This window comes from Calonectris borealis, chromosome 15, assembly GCF_964195595.1.
Source record: "Calonectris borealis chromosome 15, bCalBor7.hap1.2, whole genome shotgun sequence".
NCBI lineage: Eukaryota > Metazoa > Chordata > Aves > Procellariiformes > Procellariidae > Calonectris > Calonectris borealis.
This window is the reverse complement of record NC_134326.1, coordinates 11,142,175-11,164,061: the sequence shown is the minus strand read 5'-3', so window position 1 is coordinate 11,164,061 and position 21,887 is coordinate 11,142,175. Positions and strand designations below refer to the sequence as shown.

At 51.6% G+C, this 21,887-nt stretch overlaps 3 protein-coding genes across 4 annotated transcripts; 2 read left to right on the top strand and 1 right to left on the bottom strand.

The window, feature by feature from the left end:
• Nucleotides 1–961: 961 nt before the first annotated feature.
• Nucleotides 962–14,732, top strand: GRPEL2 (GrpE like 2, mitochondrial). 2 transcript variants are annotated; one of them, XR_012675900.1, is made up of 5 exons: nt 962–1,098; nt 6,465–6,633; nt 7,519–7,600; nt 9,654–10,098; nt 11,591–14,732. XR_012675900.1 is itself a non-coding variant. In XM_075164196.1 (4 exons), the coding sequence occupies exons 1-4, from the start codon at nt 1,031–1,033 to the stop codon at nt 10,007–10,009; spliced, it is 675 nt and encodes a 224-aa protein (XP_075020297.1). In that variant the 5' UTR covers nt 962–1,030; the 3' UTR covers nt 10,010–14,732. The 2 variants fall into 2 exon arrangements, 1 of the variants encoding a protein (XP_075020297.1); XM_075164196.1 differs by having other exon boundaries at nt 9,654–14,732.
• Nucleotides 14,733–16,471: 1,739 nt separating this feature from the next.
• PCYOX1L (prenylcysteine oxidase 1 like) lies at nt 16,472–19,720 on the top strand. Its single transcript, XM_075164194.1, has 6 exons — nt 16,472–16,576; nt 16,974–17,180; nt 17,630–17,804; nt 17,893–18,104; nt 18,203–18,343; nt 18,893–19,720. The coding sequence occupies exons 1-6, from the start codon at nt 16,486–16,488 to the stop codon at nt 19,549–19,551; spliced, it is 1,485 nt and encodes a 494-aa protein (XP_075020295.1). The 5' UTR covers nt 16,472–16,485; the 3' UTR covers nt 19,552–19,720.
• A 626-nt stretch (nt 19,721–20,346) lies between these two features.
• On the bottom strand, nt 20,347–21,474 carry IL17B (interleukin 17B). Its single transcript, XM_075163876.1, has 2 exons — nt 21,258–21,474; nt 20,347–21,050 (listed from the first exon to the last, which is right to left on the bottom strand). Exons 1-2 carry the CDS (start codon nt 21,392–21,394, stop codon nt 20,792–20,794), a joined length of 396 nt encoding a protein of 131 aa, XP_075019977.1. The 5' UTR covers nt 21,395–21,474; the 3' UTR covers nt 20,347–20,791.
• Nucleotides 21,475–21,887: the final 413 nt, after the last annotated feature.

The window sequence follows — 21,887 nt, the reverse complement described above, 5'->3', positions numbered from 1 at the left end:
TTAGCTGCCTGCTGCCCAGGCTGGAGGGGCTCCCCATCTCCCAGGGATGAGGTGCGGGAAAGCCCCATTTCTGACGGTACTCGTCCTCTTCTCGGTAGCAGCTTCCACGTGCCGGTTGTCACTGGGAACACCGGGAGCCGCACTCTGGCACCTGGAGCCACACCATCCCATTTCACTTCAGAAATGGGTAAAAACCCTCTCCTCAAAGCACCGCCTCTCCCGCTAAAGAAACGAGGAGCCTGTGCCCACAGTGGGGAGAAACAGAGCTGGACCACCACAGCTTGTGAAAGCACGTCATAGAATCATGGAATGGTTTGGGTTGGAAGGGACCTTAAAGACCATCTAGTTCCAACCCCCCTGCCATGGGCAGGGACACCTTCCCCTAGACCAGGTTGCTCAAAGCCCCATCCAACCCGGCCTTGAACACTGCCAGGGAGGGGGCATCCACAGCTTCTCCAGCAACCTGTTCCAGTGCCTCACCACCTTCATAGTGAAGAATTTCTTCCTTATCTGATCTAAATCTACCCTTTTCCAATTTAAAGCCATTACCCCTCATCCTATCACTACACTCCCCGATGAAGACTCCCTCCCATCTTTCCTGTAGGCTCCCCGTGGAGTTAGTCCTCAGTTAAAAGGCCCACTTGGCCAAGATTTGGGGGCTCTTTAATGTTTATTCACCATGAGGTGAGAAACACCGTTTCTTCCAGCTCAGGTCTGCCTGCTGGCCCACGCCTCTCTCACTCTTTATTGAACAAGAGGCGAAACCCGTCGCTTTATTACCCCCTTAAGCGGCGCAGCCAGCGGCGGCAGGAGCAGCATATCAAGCCCCGGCCCCGAGTCCCGCGTCCGCCGTGCCCGCGGTAGCTGCCCGAAGCACCGAGCCAGGCCCCGGCTGAGGCGCTGCCCGCGCAGCCGCACTGCCTGCCGGGACTCGCAGTCCGCGCAGGGGCCTCTGGGAGCTGTAGTTGGCGGGCGGCGCCGGCGCGGCGCTCCCCTTCGTCAGTCATTCCGTCGGTCGGTCTGTGGGGCGATGGCCGCCCGCTCCCTGCGCCGCTTCGGGACCGTCCTCTCCCTCGGCGGTGCGCCGCGCCGCGGCAGGTACGTGAGGCGGTGTGAGTGCGTGAGGGGGGCTGTGTCGTCCCCCTCCCTCAGCCGTTAACGGTCGCCAACCGCCGCGGCGCTGACCCCTCCCCTCCCGTGGCGGGCTCGGTGCGAGACGTGGCAGCGCCCCGGGCCCGGGCCCGCCGCGGCGCCTCGTCGCCGCCGCCGCCCTAAGGCGCCGCGCCGGGCCCGGGCCCGGGGCGCCCGCGGTGCCGTGGGCCAGCGCGGAGCTCCGCTGGAAGGACGCCATCCCCCCGGCGGTGCCCGCTTCACCCCTCATGAGGGGCACGCTGCCGGCCCTTAGCTCCTCAGAAAGCCTGGAACAAAAACAGGCTCCCAGTAAGCAAGCTCCTTCCTGGAAAAGTGACATTTTGTGGAAAAATTCATTTTCATTTTTAGGGCAAAGCGTTTCTGTGGTCAGTAAGTCACGTTGTGACGTTGTTTCCTGCCATTACGTGTATCCACGGGTGATTTCTGCGTCTCTTCTTGCCCATCTGGACCATTTATTCACGAACTGTATGTTTAATGTGCTCCTCGGGTTTTATTTTTGGTAGTGATGCAGCACCTGTGCTTTCAGCGTGTTTTGGGTGGTCGAGGGAAGAGAGTCCATTTAATTGTGTCAATATTTAGAAAAATGGTGTCCAGTCATATTTTTGGACATTGTGGAATATGGCTTATAAAAGTGAAATCCATAACAGGTGTTTTGGTTATTTGAATGAAATGTGGGCAGGTGAAAAGAAAAAAAGTCAAAGTGCATGTTAGTTTATCCTAGAGCTTTTTCTCTGGGGAAAAAAACAAAACAAAAGACCATTTAAATGCAATAAAATAATTCTGCAGCACATAATAGAAGCAACAGTGTTTGGGACTAAATGTAAAGATGCACATCTGAAAGTTCTTCCTCTTTCATATCCTCTTATACATGTGAGAACTGTTTTGCCCCTCTCAAAATGTGCACCAAGTTTGAAATAGGTGACTTTGACGGGAGCTGAGCAGGCTCCCTTCTTGGAGGATCGCCAGAATCTACCATCGGTGTGAAACTCCTCTTTGTAGGCAAGTTCTCTGGCCATGCCTGCGTCGCAGCCAGCGGGAGCACCTGTGCTGTATGCGTCTTGGGGACTTCTTACCCTGGATGGGTCCTTGGGGGCCTCTTCCCAGCTGTAGTCTGGGAGCCTGCTGCCCAGTTTACAGCCATCCTGCGTTAAGGTCCACCGCACAGGCTTGTTCTCCAGTTTCATGGAAGAGGAATCCACATAGTATTAATCTCTGGTATCACTCCCTCATGAGACAGTGCAGTAATTGGGGGTAATTAGGAGATTTCCTTCCAAAACACGCTCATCAGAGCTAAAACACTAATGCAGATGTTTCTGTCTGTCTCAGCACTTGCGTGCTTTGTCATGTTGATTTGGGAGGAGGAGGAGGGAGTGTTTAAGGAGAGATGGGGTAAGACCCTTGTGTTCAGAGGGAACATGACAGTTGGTTTGGGATGGTTGGATATGGTGCCTGTGCTCCAGAAAGAGGTGATATTATTGTTCTGACCTCAGAGACCTGTTCTCATCATTTAAATTGTAATCTTTAAGGACAATTGGCTTAAACCGTATGGATACAGTCAACTTCTCTGCTACATCTATCTATTTGGCTTTCTGTGACATCCGTTTGTAAATCTTTTTGTGTTACCAGCTTAGTTGTATAATCCCTTCACATGCTCTGGGACTTCCACGTGTCTGACTTCAGGATGTGTCAACTTCCTCCAGTGGGTTTTCTGCCTATTTTTAGGGCAGCTGTCATCATGACTGTGTTTAGAAGATGGAGCACAGTGCAGTGAATAGACTGTAAATAGCACTTGCCCTTTTTAGTGGAGTATTTCTTTCATCCTGGAGGAAGAAGTAAATTGAGCGGCATTTTCAATTCTGCATAATAGTCCTTCTTAAGAATTCCCTTTGGAGGCAGTCTGTGGTTCTTGTTTCTTGCCTGCAACTTTTAAGGCAGGCTGGTCTGAACAGCACGTGATACCCGGGGCATTTCACTGCACGGGAGAGTGTTCTGTGACTTCGTTTCACAAGCTGGAGAAAGGAGTCCATGCAGGCAGCTCTCTGCTTCACGTAGGCAGGTCCCCGTAGCTGGGGCACCGGCTCATTCATGCCGCTCTCCTCCTACACACCAAAACACACCCATTCGTGTCATGTAAATCACTTGCAGAAGGAAATGACTCACTAACCTTTGCTTCTTGGATGCGAAAGAGTTAACTCATTCGTATAGCTTTTTTAAGACACAGGAGTCTAACCTGTGAGGTGCCTAGGGAGGCTGCTTTCTCAGCTGCCTTTCAGGTTCTTTGGTTCATCTGTAGCATGGCTAATTTCCATCCCTGCAGCTCTTTGAATGAAATGTGAGCTTGTAGTTGGTGCTCACCACGGACACACCTTTTATTTACAAAGAAAGTTTTGCAGTTGTTTAAAGCTTCATGGATTGATTTTGAAGGCTTGTTGAAGGGAGTCCTTCTCTGTCCCCACCTCCGGTTTAGTCTACTTCCTGTAACTTTGAAAAAGTGCTGTGTTAATCAGTCAACAAAACGAATGACAAGCATCTTAAAAATCATTCAAGATGGGATCTTGTGCCCCAAACAGATCTCTCTCCAGCCAGGGATAAAATGCGGGGTTTTCTTCTGTGTCTGGAGCCCAGAACCGCAGTGGCTGGGCAGCTTTTTGAAAAGGGCCTGGTGACAGCCCCTTGCCGGGTTCTTTAAAGGTTAGTGCGAGGAACGTTCTATTCCAGAGCGAGTGTACGTAGCAGAAGCACTTTCAGACTTGTAATTGGCATGTAATGTATTGAAAAGGAGTTGTTAGACATACAGATCATGTTTTAAGTACCCACTTCATAAAAAAATTGCATATGCAAATGTCTTCAGGTGGGAAAAGGAAGTCTGTCATCAGTCAGTGTTGTGGGAGGTTTAGCAACCTTGTATTAAAGATAAAATGAGGGAACATCTGGGCTGCTAAGCAGGGAGTGGTAGGAGATGCTTGGTGGTCTTTGGAGAGATATAAATCTCTTAAACTGTGCTTTGGTCATAGAGCTGAGCCCGTCTAAGCCCTGGCTGCCACCCAAAGGGGGACACCTCTTCCCTTTCCCGTATTCTCCTCCCACATCTCACCAGGCTTCACGAGTTTGTCTTCTCTTTTGTACTAGCACTTGCGCTCATCTGATCTGTCAGCAAACCTATTCAGGTACACAGACAGAAAAGTCTTTTTGTTTTGTAGGGTTAGTTTTTGGCTGGTTTAACTCCCTGAACCTTTTTTTTGCACAGATCCAGTACTGGAATAAGGGGAACAAACCTCTCCCTTCCACTTGCTGCTGTAAGCTCAGCTTAGCTGGATTGCTGAACAACACTTAGGTCTCATGACCGATTTGATAGACCCAGAAACAAAAGCTGTGCACTTCTGCGACATTGCACCCAAGCAATATAGCCTTGCTGAAAAGTAAGAAAGCTTAATGGTGCAGGCCTGGTAATATGAACTTGGCTATATTGATTCTGGGGCCTAAATTGGTATCTCTGTGCAGTGTTGAATTGTGCTGTATAAACACAGAAGTTTGAGTTGGTGCCAGTGCAGATTTCTGTGCTATGCTGTGTTTCACTCAGTAGAGGTGCACTTAGGATATGCAAAACCCCTCTATTAAAGGGGATGTTGAAAGCCCTGCTCACAGGAAGAGCCCAGGAGACACCCTTCCATGTTAAGCATATACTAAAATGTTTCCTGAATGGAGCTGATTTGGGAGTAAATGGAACTTTCTTCTGCAGACTCTGTTCCTGGTGTAAGGAGTGAGAGGGAGGTGGGCTGAGGCTTTGGCCTCATGCTGGCAGGAATGGGTCCTGTCTAGGTCAGTTTGTAAAAGCAGGTGGTGTAGGAGGGGGAGTGAAAACTCTTTGTTTCGCTTCTGGACTGACAGCTTTGTTACTGCAGATGAAGGGCTTTCTGGAAAAAAAACAGAATGAAGTGAAAAAAATTTTCTTTATTTTTCAAAGTGTCTAGCATGCTGGGTTTGATCATCTTTTGACCAAACGGTTTTCAGCCAGACTTCTATTATCTAGTTTTTGGGAAACCTGTGAGATTGTTACGGTATAGAATAGGCCGCTAAGCACCTAGGCAGTGTTTATACAGCTCAATCCAATGATCTGACTCTTTGGTTCTTTCATCATTTCGTCTGCAAGTTGTGGAGTCAGGCTCCTGGGTGAGCTCCGCCTGCTGTACCAACACGAACCACTGACAAGTGCTTTTTAGTTGAAAAGCGTACTTAAGATGAAAAAGTCATTGGAAATAAGGTAGGCTTCAGCATTTGAGGCTTGGGCTTGGTTTGGTTTTTTTTGCCTTTGGGACTCTTTCATTGCTAGTAGAGAGAAAAACAGCTGAAGTGCTTAGAACTGTTGGAGAATATTAGGGACAATTTTCAGTTGGCATGTTCAGTCCCTTTTCCAAACACAGCTGACAGTGCTGTGAAGGTCCTGGCGGAAGGCCTCAGAATATTTGGGCTGCACACAACCTGATCATGTCTCTGACAGTTCTCTTTGGTTTCTTAACTGTTCTTTGTGCAGTGAACATGAAAGCTGGGTGCAGTCTAGATTGCTATTTTGTGAGAAGAACTGATTGGCAAAAGGTTCAAACTCGCCTCCTTTTCACAATGGGAGGAAACTGAATACACCAAATACTATGTCTCTTTGCAGCCGGGAGAACAAACAGGTCAGAGCGTCCAAGAATTGGATCCTCCATTAGCCAGCAGTTTGAGATGTGTATGTCTTTCCTTGCTTGTTGAATTGCTCCACAGAAATCCACAGCCATTCCACTGGTGTGACTTGCCCTTTTGCAGTCACTGTACCATCTTAGGTAGCAGGCTAGGCTCTGCCTGCCTATCTTATTAAGTGCCATGCGTTTGCAGATCTTACTGAATTTTGCTCAGAACATTTGGGTTTTTTTAAATCACTGTAAAAACAGCTTTATACCACCTGCCTCCTTTTCAAGACTACTTTGCAAAAATGTTTCTGAAGTTTGTCATCCAGTATTGACCACCTGTACTGGGAGGTTAGCAAAAATGCAACCCACAACTTGTTTTCCTGTGAAAATGTGACTCTTTTCAAGGTATGTCAAAGAAGTGGTGTACAGCCTCTGTAGTGCATATGAGTCTAAAATAAAAGAATTTTTTAAAACATCTGTCTCTCTGTGTTTCTGTGCTAGTTGACCATATTTTCTGAAAAGAGCTAAAACTTCATCTAGAATCCTATGTACCTTTTTTAAGTGAGCCTGCTTTTAGTAATGACACTAAACTAGAATTCTTCTTTTTGACCCTGTTGTTACTTAACTTTCCTTCTTTGTCACTAGTTTGTATTTCAGGGGATCCCCATGCGTTTTCAGCACTGCAGCTCAGCAGAGAAGTACAGGAGACGAGTGTGGCCCAGAAGATCCCCGTGATGAGCCCAAGCATCCCCTTTCTGACTGTGCCTTAGAGCACAAAGCCATCAAATTGGAAGAACAAGTCCGGGATTTAACTGTGAGTATGCTGCTACTGGCATCATAATGTCTTTCGTTCAGTCCCCTTGACTTGGTCTGTCTTTCAGCCCTAGCTTTTTCTGAAAACGCTATAACACGCACACAATGCCGCTGTGCTATGGCAGCCTTTAAAGCAGCTGTGCTTTAAGTGTGAGAGTGTGCACTGTGAAAGTACAGTCTGCCTTCCCCAGAAATGCCATCTATCAGTAGTACCTAGGAGCAAGACTCTGATAATATGATTCTGGCAGGCAAAACTGTATGTTGGAGATGGCCTGGTCAATTCTTTCACAGCATTGTACAGAGGGAGTGGCAGTAGGTTCGTCCTGATTGGCATCACATACTGTGTCGCACTGGATCCGGATTTTCTGAGAAGGAAAGTCCTCGTTAGTGACAGTGGTGTGATGGAAATGGTGGGATCATGTTATAGGGACTTCGAAGAACAGATGTGACTAAGGAGAGGGTTAAATACAGCAGCACTGGGCAGGCAATTCTGGAGATAATCACCCTGAGAGTACTACTGCACAAGCGATAAATCAGCTGGTTGCAGGCCAGTTGCTGAGACCGCCAACTTGCCTGCTGGAGAAAGGAGTGTCTCAATAGCTGCAGTGAATCATGCAAAAAGCAGCAGCCTGACAATGCGATACTCAATTGAGCTGCACCCTGAATGCTTCTGGCCTTCACTTGGGTCATTTGAGGGAGTTGCAGTTGTGCTCGTTAATCCGTAGGAGAGGGACTTGGGTTTGCATGTAATGAAAACACAGGAGCCCAGCACAACCTTCTGACGTGAAGTGGGCTCTTTTTAAGGTGTTTCTAAGGGATTGCTAACTTGTCAGGAAATGGGGTTTACCTCCTTGTTTGATGTCTCCCCTTGCCATTGTGGTTACAGGAGCGATACCGGAAAGCTTTGGCAGATTCTGAGAATGTCCGGAGGAGAACGCAGAAGTTTGTGGAAGATGCCAAGCTTTTTGGTAAGCAAAGTGAGACAGAGCTGTGTTTACTGCAGTGGCCTGCCTGCCTGAGCATAAAATGCTGATCAACAGCTTTTCTCTCCCCTCATCCTGCCCTTGTTCATTGTGAAGTCTGGCATGATGTTTGGCCTGGGCTGTTGGTGTCTGGGCTTACTTGCTATTTTTTCTGTATGTCCAGCTGTGTCCTATCAGGTTTATCTCAGTGACTGTTTTGTGATCTTTTTCTAATAAAATAGGCCTGGTGCAACTGAGTGTAGTTCTACTGACTTGGTTGAAATTACAGGTTCTTCTGTATGCTGAGAATTGGCTCAGGCAGGGTGTATTTCATACTCTCAGCTGTGTCATCAGGTTGTGATTTCCTTTACTGTATTGACAGCCTCTTCCCTTCTGCTCTAGCTTTTAGGAGGTAGATCCTGCCTGGGACAAAGGTTGTCAGTTCCTATATCAGATGTTCTTTAAAACTTCTATAATAAATATTTTAGCATCAGTGAAGTGAGCTGGATTTGTAGTTTTGGCAATGGAGGCAGGTGAAGGGCGAAGAAACTGCTGTTTAATCATTGCACTCTGCCAGCACCATCTCTGAGAATGAGAAACTGTTATTCTCCACAATGCATGAATCTTGGAATGTTTTTTGTTAGTTAATTCCAGTAGCTTTGAAATTAGAGCTGCTGTATTTTTCTTACCGTTCTACCCATTGTGCTATAAAATGGCTGTTGAGTTCTGGGATAATCGGCACCATTGCTTTTGAGAGGTTTTTTTTGAGCTCTTTGAATTTTATATGTAGTATGCTTCAGATTTGAAGAAAAATGAGGTTCTTTATTAGAAGTTGCTCATGGAGTGAGGCATGGGGGTCTGTAGAGCATTAAGACACACTCTGGTGCAAGAGGAAAACCTGAAAGGAGGTTGTAGCAAGGTGGGTGTCGGTCTCTTCTCGCAAGTAACAAGTGATAGGACGAGAGGAAACGGCCTCAAGTTGCGCCAGGAGAGGTTTAGCTTGGGTATTAGGAAAAATTTCTTCACCGAAAAGGTTGTTAAGCATTGGAACAGGCTGCCCAGGGAAGGCGTTGAGCCACCATCCCTGGAGGTATTTAAAAGACGTCTAGATGTGTAGGGACATGGTTTAGCGGTGGACTTGGCAGTGTTAGGTTAATGGTTAGACTCGATGATCTTAAAGGTCTTTTCCAACCTAAATGATTCTATGATTCTATGAAATGGTTAGTAATTGGTCTGCTTTTGTCTGCTCCTTTGTTGCTTCTCCTTCATGCTTCTTTGTTCTGTGCATTTTTGGACATGTATGTACAGGTATAGACAGCCCCAAACTATTGTTTCTCTTTCTCTGTTTTCCTAATGTGTCTTTCCAGTAAGTTAGTTATGGTATCTACATAACTGAGGGAGGCTGGTTTTCCTGAAATTTCTTCACTGTGTAATACACCACTTCTGGAAATGTATCTGATCTAAACCCATTTTTCTAATGAAAAAGACTGCATGACTTTTCATGACCAACCCAAGGACCATTTTGTCCAGTCCTTCCACAATGGTTTCAGCTTATAAATAAAATTGTGGCTGTACTTTTGAATGGTCATGTATTATTTTTACTTCCCCCCATTGCGTTTGTTCCCCGTGTGCATGTGCATTTGTGTGAGTTGCTTGGCAAAACATTTATGTCTGTGGGACTGTACAAGAGGGTGTGGAACAGTGTCCTAAATGACACATCTTAGTTGCAAGAACTTTTGGAGTGAAATACTAATGCTCTGCTTTGTCAAGTATACTTACTATCTATCTATCCATATATATATGTTGATGTGTATAGATGTACCTTTCCTGAATATACCTTGATCTGGGGAGTCTTTAGATTACTACCCATGTAATGATAAAGCTTTGGCTACAGGATACAGAAGACACTGTCTGCTCTCACTAAAGTAACGGTTCAAATCAATTAGCAGCTTTAAAGGTGCTTTCAAACTGCTGTGACTTTGTGCCTGTCATTGCTACTGTAGCTCTGTATGTTCTGTAAACTGCCCTTCATTTACTTCTTGCTTCTTTGTGCCTGTAGGGATCCAGAGTTTCTGCAGGGACCTTGTGGAGATAGCAGATATCTTGGAGAAGACTGCTGAGAGTGCCGCAGAAGAAGCAGAGCCTAGTAATCCAAATCCAACCCTGAAGAAAATCTGTGAAGGCCTCTCTCTCATAGAGGCCAAATTGCAAAGTGTATTTGCCAAACATGGCCTTCAGAAGATGAACCCTGTTGGTGGCAAATATGATCCATATGACCATGAAATAGTCTGCCATGTACCAGCCGAGGGAGTGCAGCCGGGCACGATAGCACTGGTGACTCAGGATGGCTATAAACTCCATGGTCGCACTATCAGACACGCACTCGTCGGCGTGGCAGTAGAGTCACAGGAATGACGTGGGCATCTGGGACCTTACTGAGCTGAGGACCCCTCAGCACTCAGTCACAGCTGCAGCTGCATGTCTTTACTTATTTATTAAGCTAGGTTTGTATCGTACGTTGGTGGCTTTATAATGTGTGCAGTCATTTCGCCATTAATTCTAAGGTACTTGTATATTTAATAATCATTTTTGGAGTATGTGGAGTAGTACTAGGAGTCCTGCTATTTGTCAGAAACATGGCACTGTAGCCCCTTTCTCCGTGGCTCATTTCTCCATTAAGACTTTTATGGGGAAGAGGGGAGATACGGGAGAGAAAGGGAAATTCTCTGAGAATTGAGGAATCTTGTCTCCTGGTTCTCTCTCTGAGACAGACTCCTGCAGTGGCGTTCAGGAAAGTAACTTCTCTGCCTCAGTTTCCATATCTGTATTAAGGGAATACAATAATACTTATTGACCTACCTCACAGGGATGTGGTGAGGCTTTTTCTTTGCAAAGCACTCAGAAGAGGAAAAGCCTGAGTATTATTATCAGGCTGGTTTTGGTGTCTTCCCTTGTCCCCAGGCCCCTCAGGTGGGGATGAAGATGATCACTTGAAATGACATTTAGGGGCAGCTTTTTCTCATGTCACTTCAGGAAAACAATCCGGAATTAATGAAATCTCTGTCATACTACAGTTGAATAGGGATGAGGTTTTAGAGAGAATTCAGATGTTAGGTCAAACTTTAATGTGTTAATATTTGTTCTCCAGGTAAAACTTCAGCTTGCCTCCTTGTTCCTAAAGGTAAAACAGGGAGTAGTGGTTCTTGGTGGAGCCAGAAGACTGTTCTCAAATCTCTCTTTCTCCAACCAAAAAGTATATTTTGGAGGAGAGTAATCTCTCTTCCCTGATGGGTATTTGTGCAGCTTTCAAGCATGATAAACTATATGCTCTTTGTTGCAGCTGCTGGCAAAATGGAGATGTGCCCTTAAGCAGAAAATCTGGACTGTTTTATTTTCTCAGCTCTCCAATAATGGTACTCGGATAACACTAACTTCCAGTTCACATTCAGATCCTACTTTTGCGTGGTCACAGTAAATATTAAACCTTTTGGGTTTTGATGCAAGGAGAAACAGCTTTTCTATTAAAAGTCTCAAGTGCCCTTGAACCAATTTTAGCAGCAGTGACAAGGAAGCAAGAGAAGCAGAAGGCTGAGGAAGTGAAAGCTGACCTCAAGCCGTCCTCTTAGTTGGAGGCGTGTTGTTGTCACAGCGTGGCATATGTATTTCCCGGTGGTCCTTTTGCCTGGGAGTCCATTTATCTCAGCTGAAAGGATGCAGTCACCAAGTAAGATCAGAATTTAACCCTTTACAGAACAGCAAGCAGTATAATGACAGAAGAGTTATATAGACCAGCCTATGGTCCGCACTATGCGAAACCAAGGCAGGAATGGTGTTTTCAGGTTGTTTCTTACCGATTTGTTAATTTCTGCCTTTACTTTCTGGAATTGGATCCGTGGCCTGACAGGTATTTGAGATCCACTTCCAAAAGCTCTTTACTTATCGTGGATGCCATCACTGGTTTGGAAGAAAGCTTATTCTTTTCCCATTCCTTTGCAGGCTTCAGTTGCATAATCCTTTTGTGGTGGACTTCAAGATTACCGCAGCCTTCAATTAGCAGCTATCGACAGTCTTTCATCTGGGGAAACTATGTGCAGCTAGTTGGTTGTCATTCCAGAAATTTAAGGAAGATGAACATTTCTAATATGCTCCATGCAAGCTGCTGTAGTGACAGCTGTATGTGGGTGACTTGGTAGTGGATACTTTTTGAAGTGCAGTTTTCTGCCTCTGCATAGTTAGGTTTTTAGGCAGGTACTTGAGATTTCAACCCTGAAACAGTGCTTCATGGCAGCATTAGATCACTTTGGACAAACCTCTTGTTCAGTGCTCTTGTTTTATCACATTGTTGGAAATTTCAGAGATATACAGGACTTCCTGTTCATTGTTTTGCTGGTCTACATGCTGACTGGATCACCAGGTTACGCTGTTACTCAAGGCAAAGAACAGGTAAAATATGAAAAGTGGCAATGCAAGTCTTGCTGTTCTGCCTCAGGACTGTCTGCAGCCTGTTCTGAGGAAACCGTGTCTTCAGCTGGAAGGAGCGGTTGGGTTCTCTGCTGCCTCTTCAGCCCCTGCTATATCAGCTGGGTCTTCTTGCAATGTGGGGGGAGAGCTGGTTATGGAAACGAACTTTGAATGTGAAACTTTATTTATAAGGAACGAAACAAAAGCAAAGGCATTTTACACAACAGGTAGTTTTCTGTCATAAGAAAGGCTGCAGCTTACCTGAGCCAGAGTTAAAAGTAGTGTGTGACCAGAAGCGATGGGATCCAAATCCCCTTTGAACAGACCCATGCAGCCACTTGACTGTGAAAGTATACTACAGCTACTTGGTCCACCTTTGGACTATTTGCCAAGCCTGCCTGTCTCCTCAGCTAGTATGCGCCCATTTTTGCCTTAAAGAAATACCCTAAAATGCACTCCAGACCTTCTGTCTGTAATAAGAGGTTATTGATTCAGCTTGTGTTATCTGGGATCCCACAACTGAGGCACTGTTGTGTGGCTAGAGCAGGAATCTGAGCGATCCAGTTCCTGTGCAGTCTTTCTCACCCTTCCACAGCCCCATTTAAGTTTGGGCAAGCTATTTTCCTTGTTCATGCCCCAGTTTTTTCAATCTGTGAAACTTCTATAGAATCTTACCAGGTTTTTATGATGATTACTGTAAGATGTACCCATTGCTTCGAGACTCTTTTACAGAAGTTACCAAAGAGATAAATACTGTAGCTGTTGTTTGTCCTGGTTTCTGCTTCCTTTGAATGGTGAAGTGAAAATGACATAACCAAACCCGGATTCCATCACAGAATCCAGATTTCCTGGGCAAAATTTGATGCTCTTGCCTTTCAAGCACACTTAATGATCTCTTTTATCGTGGATGAGATTGTGTAAGGGTGGATTGAATTTCTCCTTTGTAGATTCTTGCTCCCTTGTCTGCCCTGTTTGTGTAAAGCTTGCACACTCAGCACGCTGGGGCAGAGTCCCCGTTGGTGCGGTTCCGTTGCACTCTGCAGAGTTACACCAGAGAGGAGATGGACCCATGAGCTTTTTCTCTCCAGTCACTTTATTCAATGACTATTTAATAAAACACAGGAGTACATTAGTAAGGACGGAATAGCAGAGGAGAGGAAACATCATGTACTTTTTAGTCATTTCCACTCGGTTCGCCCAGCCATGAACTGAAGAGCTCGAGCTGGGAATGCAGGCAGCTAGATAAGACGTGCATGTGATGGTGATGTGCGGACCTGCATTTCTGCTCTCGGGAAGTGGGCAGCCCCACTGAACGTGGGCATTTGCCTTGTTCTGTGACCTTGCCCTACCCCGTCAGTGGGACATGTTTGAGTTGAACTCCTGGACGAGTCTTCAGCGGCACCGTCTCATGAGCGTGGCAGCGTCTTAACTCTGACCAGGAGCAGTGCAGAATGTGAATGTCGCTTTGTGAACCTTAAATTCTCAGTGCTTCATCAGCAGAGCTTCTGTTGAAAGAGACAGCTGTGATAAATCAATACCTATTAGCAGTCCTTTAATTTTTAAACAAATGTATTTAAGTTTTATATGTGAATATTGTAGTATTTTTTTATTTTAAAACTTAAGATGTTTTGATATTGCTTGCAAAGTCAAATGAACAAAGCGTCGCTAATCTCCAAAAATCTAAGTCCATTTAGTTGGTGGGAAGCCTGTATATATTGTATTTTTTTGTGTTTCTGTGCCCTTTGTTTACCCAAAGGTTCTGGCTGTATGAAAGACAAAGACTGAAGTGTGGGAGTGGTGTAAGTAATTGACAACAACATTTGAGTTAATGTTGGAAAGGGCTGATTTCCTTTAGATGTCCAGATACTGTCCATTTGCTAATTAAAAAAAAAGAATTGCAGTTGTTTCTTCTTCCTTTTTTCTCTACCCCAAACTGCTGCTGATTCCGACTGCCACTTTAATTGGGTGGGACTGCGGATTGAAAGGTTTCTCGCTGTTCCTGATCCGATTGTCTAAAATAAGGGCTATAGTCCATGGCCTTAGAGAACTTTGTTGAACATCTTGTTAACAATCCTTTAGGTGGACTCCAAGAAACGCACACATGCGTGCGTGTCACCTTTCCTCACGCAGGTGAGTTGTCAGGGATTTCTGCACTGATAAACTGCCCCGGTGTGTCGTTCTCCGGTACTTCTGTGCTGCTTTTGTGTCGGTTCGAAGTAAGTCCACCCAGACCATCGTGTAGAGAAATGCTGTCTGCCAGCCTTTGGTGGTGGTTCGTTCTGCAGAACTCTGCTGACAGCTGAAATCTTGACATCTGGTTTTATTTTTGCCATTCTGTTCTCTCTCCTCGCTTTGCTGCATTTTTCCCCTTTTGCGTGCAGTGTGTTGTAGCAGGCGTACTGTATGGCAGCTCGGTTAAGGATGACTCAATATACAGTGTGTATTAATGCTTGTGGTATCCGCAGGCAGGTTATGATTTCAGGGATTTGTTGGAGAGAAGAACAGGCTTTCTCTGTTAGGGTGTGATTGTAACAGATTGCATTCTCTCTTCACGCGTCCTCTGCAAAAATAACCGGGCCTCCGTGCCTGGTTTTGCCTTAGTCCCATAACACTTGGTGCCATGTCGGTGGGCCTTGCTTGCCTTGTTCTCCTGAAGCTCTGAATGCCCCTGGGGACTTCTCACTAGAAAAAAACCTCTGCAAAAGACCATTTACAAATGGCCTTTTTGGGGTGAGGTCTATATTACTGTGCTAAAAATCTGTCAGCAAAGTCCCCCTGAGATCGCGGAGGTCATGTCCCATTATAGGGGCTCTTCCTTGTTCTGCCTAAAATATGTGGGCATTGCTCGGTGTTCACTAACCAGACTAGACCAGGAAATACTGCTGCCTGCTGCTGTGTTAATAATTTCTGGCTCTGCTGGTTTTTTTCTGCAGCAACTGCGAGAGTTGGGAGTTTTCAAACCACAGCCACCTCCACCTGCAGAAAAGCGTCGGAGCTTGTGAGCAAGGGGAAGAGCATTTTGCTTATGGCACAGTATTGCAGAACGCCTGCAAGCAGGGCATGGTCCGCCCTTCCTGCTGGGGCGATCAGGAGCGGTACTGACCTGGAGTCCTAGGAGCTTTGCTGTGTGTACAGCCAGATTTCTTGTCGCCCACAGCCATAGTGAAATCAGGCCGGTTAAGTAAGAGCTTGCTAAAACCTGAGGCATGCTGCAAAGGTATTTGTGTGCTGTGTTTTAAGCTACTTTGGGAACGTCGTCTCCCGGTCCTGGTGGGTTGATACTGCCCATTGTGAGGTGAGCAACGGTAGTTTTTGGCTGTGCCCCCCCAAAATGTTCACGCCTGAGTTTCTGGGAAGTGCATGCTCCCCCGTGCAGGGACTCTGAAGAGGTTCCTGGCTGGGGAAAGGAAGGGGCCTGTGCTTGTGTTGTGTTTCTCCTGAGAAAGCTGAGATGACGGATTCTCAAACTAAATTTTGTCACTTGGTACGGAGCCAGCCCTGGGCTACAGCAGACTCTGGGTCTGTAATTACATGTCCTACCTGTTCCAGAGTTTTTGCTCAGTCTTTGCTATCCTTTGTAATCCGAGCAGCAGGCTCCCAGATGGGATCCCATGGCACAAGCTGCTTGCTGTCAGGCACCTTGTTTTGCCCAGGGCAGAAAGTGCAAGCAAAGGCTTGAAATGCCCTTGCTGATGGATGAGCCAGGCGGGATGCACCGTGCCTTCGCCCCATGTGCAGACTGAGCACATGGAATACATGCTTCCGTAGCAGCTTGGCCCAATTACTGCCCTGCGGCGTAGCCCCCAGCACGCTTGCAGCAGGAGAGGTGGTGCCAGAGGGGAGCTCCTGGTTTTGGGCGCTTGGTTCACCATTGGGTTGATTGCGAGTGGGATACTGCTGAGCGTCCTGGTGGATACGCAGCCGGCATGTGAGGAACAGAGGGCACGGAGGATCCTCGCTGTGGCTGTGCCTGGGGTTGTTCATGTGCCGCAGCCAGCGCTTGTGGATGACTTGACTCTGACCCTCAGTGTCGTTCTCCGAGGATGAGTGCTGGAGATAAGTTATCACCAGGCCTGCTTTTGTACCGCTGCTCTGTCTCCGGTGAGCCTGGTGCTGGCCCTGTACTGCTTCCCTGAAGCCGGGGAGGCTGTGTGCATCCCCCCGGCTCTGCGGGATCAAAGCTCGCTCCCCGCCCCGGGCTCGCCCTGCTCCTCCTCGCCTTGCCGCCGGCAGACGCGCTGGCTCAGGGCTTCCAGCGCCGGGGCAGGCCTGCCTCCGCTCGCCGGGAGCGGGCTCTCCGCCTGGGCCCGAGCCGCTGCCGGGCGGGGCGGGGCGGCAGCGGGGGGCGCGGGGGCCGAGCCTGCGGTAAGGGGCGGGCCGGGCCGGGCCGTGCGCTGCCGGGACCCGCTCGCCGCGCCGCCGTGTGCGCCATGGCCGCGCCGCCAGCCGCGCTGCTGCTGCCGGCCCTCGCCGCCCTCCTGGCCGCGCCCGCCGCCGCCCGCGCCCCGCCGCGCAGCATCGGTAGGAGCGGGGCGGGAGGGCGTACGGGGTGGGGAGGGGGCACCCATCCCGGGTACCGGCAGCACCCGGCCTCCTCCCTCCCTCCCTCCCTGCCTGCCTGCCTCCGGGGGTGGGAGAGGGGAGCTCCGGCACCCGTCCGCGGCGGGGGCAGGGCGTGCTGCGGTGCATCCCTGCGCCGTCCCCGCTGCATCCCCTCGGTATCCCCGCCGCTGCCCCGCTGCATCCCCTCGGTATCCCCGCCGCCGTCCCCGCTGCATCCCCGCCCTCGCACGCGGCGCTGGCCCCTTCCCTCCCCGCGGCCGGGGAGCCCGGGGCTCCGGGCGGGGGGCAGCGGCGCCCCCCTGCTCTCTCGGGGCGCGCTGCTGACCCCGCCGCCCTCGCCCCTCTCTGCCGGCAGCCGTGGTGGGCGCCGGGCTGGGCGGCTCGGCCGTCGCCTATTTCCTGCAGCAGCACTTCGGGCCGCAGGTGCAGCTGGACGTGTACGAGCCGGCAGGCGTGGGTGGCCGGCTGGCCACCGTCACCGTCAACAAGCAGCAGTACGAGAGCAGGGGAGCCTCCATCCACGCCCTCAGCCTCCACATGCAGGACTTCGTCAAGATTCTTGGTGAGCGTGGGCACCCCAGCGCTTGCGTGGCCTCCCTCCCTGAGTTGGGGGGCTGCCCCTTGGGGTCATGGGGAGGGCTGCTTCCAGCCCACCTCGGCACCCCGGGCATGCAGTGACCCCCTTGCTGTACCTGCGTCCCAGCCCTGTTGTGCTCTGGAAGAGAAAGGGATGGGGCGGCCCAGCAGAGCATCGGGGCAAGGGGTCCTGGTCACAAAATCCCGTCGGTTTCTCCCAGCCGGCAGCACGTCGACTCCATGGGATGCCCCAACATATAGGGTCTGGCTGGGGTCCCAGTGCCCTGGGGTCTCACACTCCCTGATGCTCTTCCAAGAGCATCTTTGCCCACATCCCTGCCGCGGCGGCGTTTGGCGCTGGCCTTTCCCAGCGGCCGGCCAGCCCCAGGGAGGCATGCCAGCCCGGCGGGGCCGGGGCCCCTCTGCTCCCCGCAGGCCTCAAGCACCGGCGTGAGGTGGCGGGGAAGAGTGCCATATTCAGCGGGGAGCACTTCGTCCTGGAGGAGACCGACTGGTACCTGCTCAACCTCTTCCGGCTCTGGTGGCACTATGGCATCAGCTTCCTGCGCCTGCAGATGTGGGTGGAGGAGGTGATGGAGAAGTTCATGAGGTAGGAGGGCCCGTGGGCTGGAGGGACGCAGGGGGTCTTCCCCGGGACTGGGGCATCACCAGGCACCCTGTGCTCCTGTCGCCTCCAGGATCTACAAGTACCAGGCGCACGGCTATGCCTTCTCCAGCCTGGAGGAGCTGCTGCGCTCGCTGGGGGGTGATGCCTTCGTCAACATGACGCAGCGCTCGGTGGCCGAGTCCTTGCTGGAGGTGGGCGTCACGCAGCGCTTCGTGGACGACGTCATTGCAGCCGTCCTGCGCTCCAGCTACGGGCAGTCGGTGCTGGTGCCTGCCTTCGCAGGTGAAACTGGGGACGCCCTCTCCTCCCCGTGTGACTGTCCTTCCCAGCATCCCCTGTGTGGGCAGGCTGTTGAGCCACCCTCCTCTTCCTCTTCCCAGGAGCCATGTCACTGGCGGGGGCCCAGGGCAGCACCTGGGCGGTGGAAGGAGGCAACAAGCTGGTGTGTTCAGGTCTGCTGAAGCTGACCAAAGCCAACGTCATCCCGGCGAGGGTGACAGGCGTCTCTCTGCACAGCTCGGGTGAGCCTGGGCACAGGGTCTGCTCTGGGTGGGAGGTTGGTGGTGGCAGCACGAGGATGCTGGGGCAGAGAAAGAGTGCTAGGAGGCTGGAGAGCATCCTGGTCCTAGTAAAGCATTTGGGCGAAGGCCCGGGGGTCTGTCCTTTTCCTCCCCTTGTCTGATCCAGTGGGGGCCCTGCAGTACAGACCTCAGCCCTGAGGTTCCCCTCTCTCCCTCCTGAGGTCCCTCAGGTCTCTTCTGTGCTTGCTCCCCCACCCAGCACAGCAGAAGGGCTGGATAGCTGGGGTTTGGATGCTGGGCTGTGCTGCCCCAGTCCTCCTTGCCCCACTAGGCTGGGTTTCTCCGGAAACTTTCTCCTACAGGCTTGTTAAAGCCTTCTTTCTGCTGCCCTAAAGCATCAGCAACTCATCCATAACCATCAGATGCTATGGTCCAGCACTGGTGTGTACTGGAAAACCAGGGGATGGAGGCCATGCTAGAAAAAAGGGGACCAGGCCAATACCACTTGGGGCTCAGGGCTACTCCTAACTCTCCACCATCTTTTTTCAGAGGGGAGAGCCCTGTACCAGGTGCACTACGAGGGCAGTGAAGGCCAGGGCTCAGCTTTCTACGATATGGTAGTCGTGACGACTCCCCTGCACCCCAGCAGGAGCAACTTCACCTTCGGGAACTTCGAGCCACCCATCGCTGACTTCCCTGGAGCCTTCCAGCCCTCCGTCACCTCCGTGGTGCACGGCTACCTCAACTCCTCCTACTTCGGCTTCCCCGACCCCAAGCTCTTCCCCTTCGCCAGCATCCTCACCACGGACACTCCCGACCTCTTCTTCAACGCCATGGACAACATCTGTCCTGTCAATATCTCAGCAGCTTTCCGTCGCAAGCAGCCCCAGGAGGCTGCGGTGTGGCGTGTCCTCTCCCAGCAGCCACTGGACAAGCAGCAGCTGAAGACCCTCTTCAGGTCCTACTACTCGGTGCAGGTGACAGAGTGGCAGACGTATCCCCGCTACGATGCCGCCAAGTCCCTGCCGCCCATCGTGCTCCACGAAAACCTCTTCTACCTCAGCGGCGTGGAATGGGTGGCCAGCTCCATGGAGATGATAGCGGTGGCGGCCAAAAACGTGGCCCTACTGGCTCACAACCGCTGGCATCAGGACCTGGAGAAAATCGACCAGAAGGACTTGATGCACAAGGTGAAGACCGAGCTGTGACGCCCAGGGGAGGAGGTGGGCTGGGAGCTTCTGCGTGTAGTAGCCTGGGGAGTATTTATTGCCTTGGGGACACCAGGGGGTTTGGGGCTGGGGGAGAAGGGACAGGCTGTGTCCCGGATGACTTGAACGTGCGTCGCCTTCAGGAATACAGTCCCTGCCCAGTGTTGCTATGTGTCTGTGCCGCGTGCCTCAGTTTCCCTGTTCCCCCTCCTTAGGCTCTACTGGAAAGGAGCCTGTGCCTTTTCCTGTGAAAATGGGTCACTGTGCATCTGTTTTTGGGAGGGACCTCAGGACGAGGCTGGCTGGCATCGGCAGCAGATGGGTGTCCCCCCCCCCGGTGAGCTGCCCGCCTCCTCCCCCCAGGAAACTCGGTGGCAGGGCTGGCCCCACCTGGGCAGAGGCCCCGTGGCCTCTCCCATGCCATGCGTGCGCAGAGCCTAGCCCAGCTCACTGGCCCGGCGCCCCAGGGATGGGCGTGCAGGGTGGGCTCTCGCAGGTCCTGCCTTGCAGTGAGAGGTGCCTGCTGCCGGGTGCTCCCTGTTTCCAGGGGTGTCCAGGCTTCCCTGAACCTGGGGCTCGGCTGTGTTTTGAGGGGCAGAAGAGCCTTGCTGGGAGAAGGCTGGGCAGCACCCACCCCGGGGTGGGCAGCAGTGGAGGGGCAGCACGACGGGCCGAGGCAAGGGGCGGCTCAGACGGGGGCCAGCGATGCGCTTTATTGAGGACCTCAGGAGCCACCCAAACCACCCTCCACTCCCCCCGCTCCTGGGCTGCCTGGCCCAGCGCAGAGGAGCTTGTAGGTGGGCAGGGGAGGGCTGGGGAGGGCCGGGCGCTCCCGGAGCTGTTGCACCGACGGAGCAAATAAAGGCAAACGGGGACTTTGGGGAGGGAGGAGGCCTGATCCTGCCCAGCCAGCGGGATCTGGGGGCAGCTGCCTCCCTCTCTCCCCCAGCCCACCCTACTGAGCCCCTCCCTGGAGGGGAGCGGGCTCGAGGCGGTGTCTTGCTGCGAGGCTGCAGGGCTGCATAGCTGGGTGTCCCCAAAGTGGCTGCTTGGGCTGAGGCTGATGGAGTCTGCAGGGGGATTTCGGGGAGCTCTTGGAGCTGCCATCTCCTTGCATAGGGGCTCTCCTCGCCCTGACGCTTGGCCGGGCAACCCTCTCCCAGAGGGCTGGGCAAGCTGAGGAAGCAAGAGCGAGCTGGTTAGATGCCCATGCGTGGCTGCAGGGGTTTGCTCTGCAACCTCAGAAGATGCAGGTGCAGCCCACAGCGATGGTCTCCATGACTGTTTGGTACTTCTTGTGACACTTCTTCTTCCCGGAGGGCTTGTGCCCGACCTCACCCGGCACCTGGCAGAGCAGCCGGCGGACAGGCAGCCGGCTGTAGATGGGAATGCTGGCCATGGTGCGGTCCTCCTGCATCGTGAAGGGGTTGATGCAGCCGGTGCAGAGGCATCGGGCTTCAGGGATGTCTGCCGGGATCCGCGTTGCGTCGTGGTTTATGCTGGAGGAGAGGGAAAGCAAGACAAGGCTGGAGTGGTGGTAAGATGGGAGGCAGTAGGTGGCTGGGGACAGGCAGGGCAATGCCTCTGTGTCACATCGCACCCTCCAGCAGCCACCACAGCCCTGTGATGCTGGAGCCATGGCCACCAGGACGCTTGCTGGCACAAAACCACCACGCATGTCCGCAGGGTCCCAGCCCCAAGCTCACCTGTAGGCCCAGGGGGACAGGCTCCTCCGGTTGGACCTCCACAGCCTCAGGTTGACCTGGCACTTGGTGTCTCCTGGCTCGGAACTGTTCCTCAGCTGGCGCACCATGTCCTGGATGCTGCGCTCGTAGTCTGCCATGGAGGTGTAGGAGTCGTCCGGGGCCCAGGCCAGGGCAGGGGTGTCCGTGGGGGGCCGTGTCGGGCCCCTTCTCCTGCCCTTTGCTGCCTTGCTTTGGTCCTTCGCTTCAGGGACCAGGACCATGGCAAAGGTGAAGATGCAGAGGAGAAGCTGCGGAGGAAAGGGGATGGTGCGTGGCTGCCTGGGCCGCAGGGCTGGTGCGGAAGGGGAGCTCTCCCACCTCCCATGGGTCACTGGGTGATGGCAGGACCACATCAGGACCACATTGACTTTGGGGTGGCATGTGCAACCCCCAAAGGGCAATGCTGGCCTGCAGGTGAGACCCGTGGAAGCACATGAGGGCAGTTTGCAGGGGTGGTGGGCACATGGTCGTGGTGAGCCCCTAGGCTAAGCCCCAGGTGATGCGTGTGGCTGCAAGGCCCCTCACCCTGGTTGCAGCGGGCAATTTGCATTGCCCAAAGTGCCCCTGCCCATGCTGCCCGAGCTGTGCCCG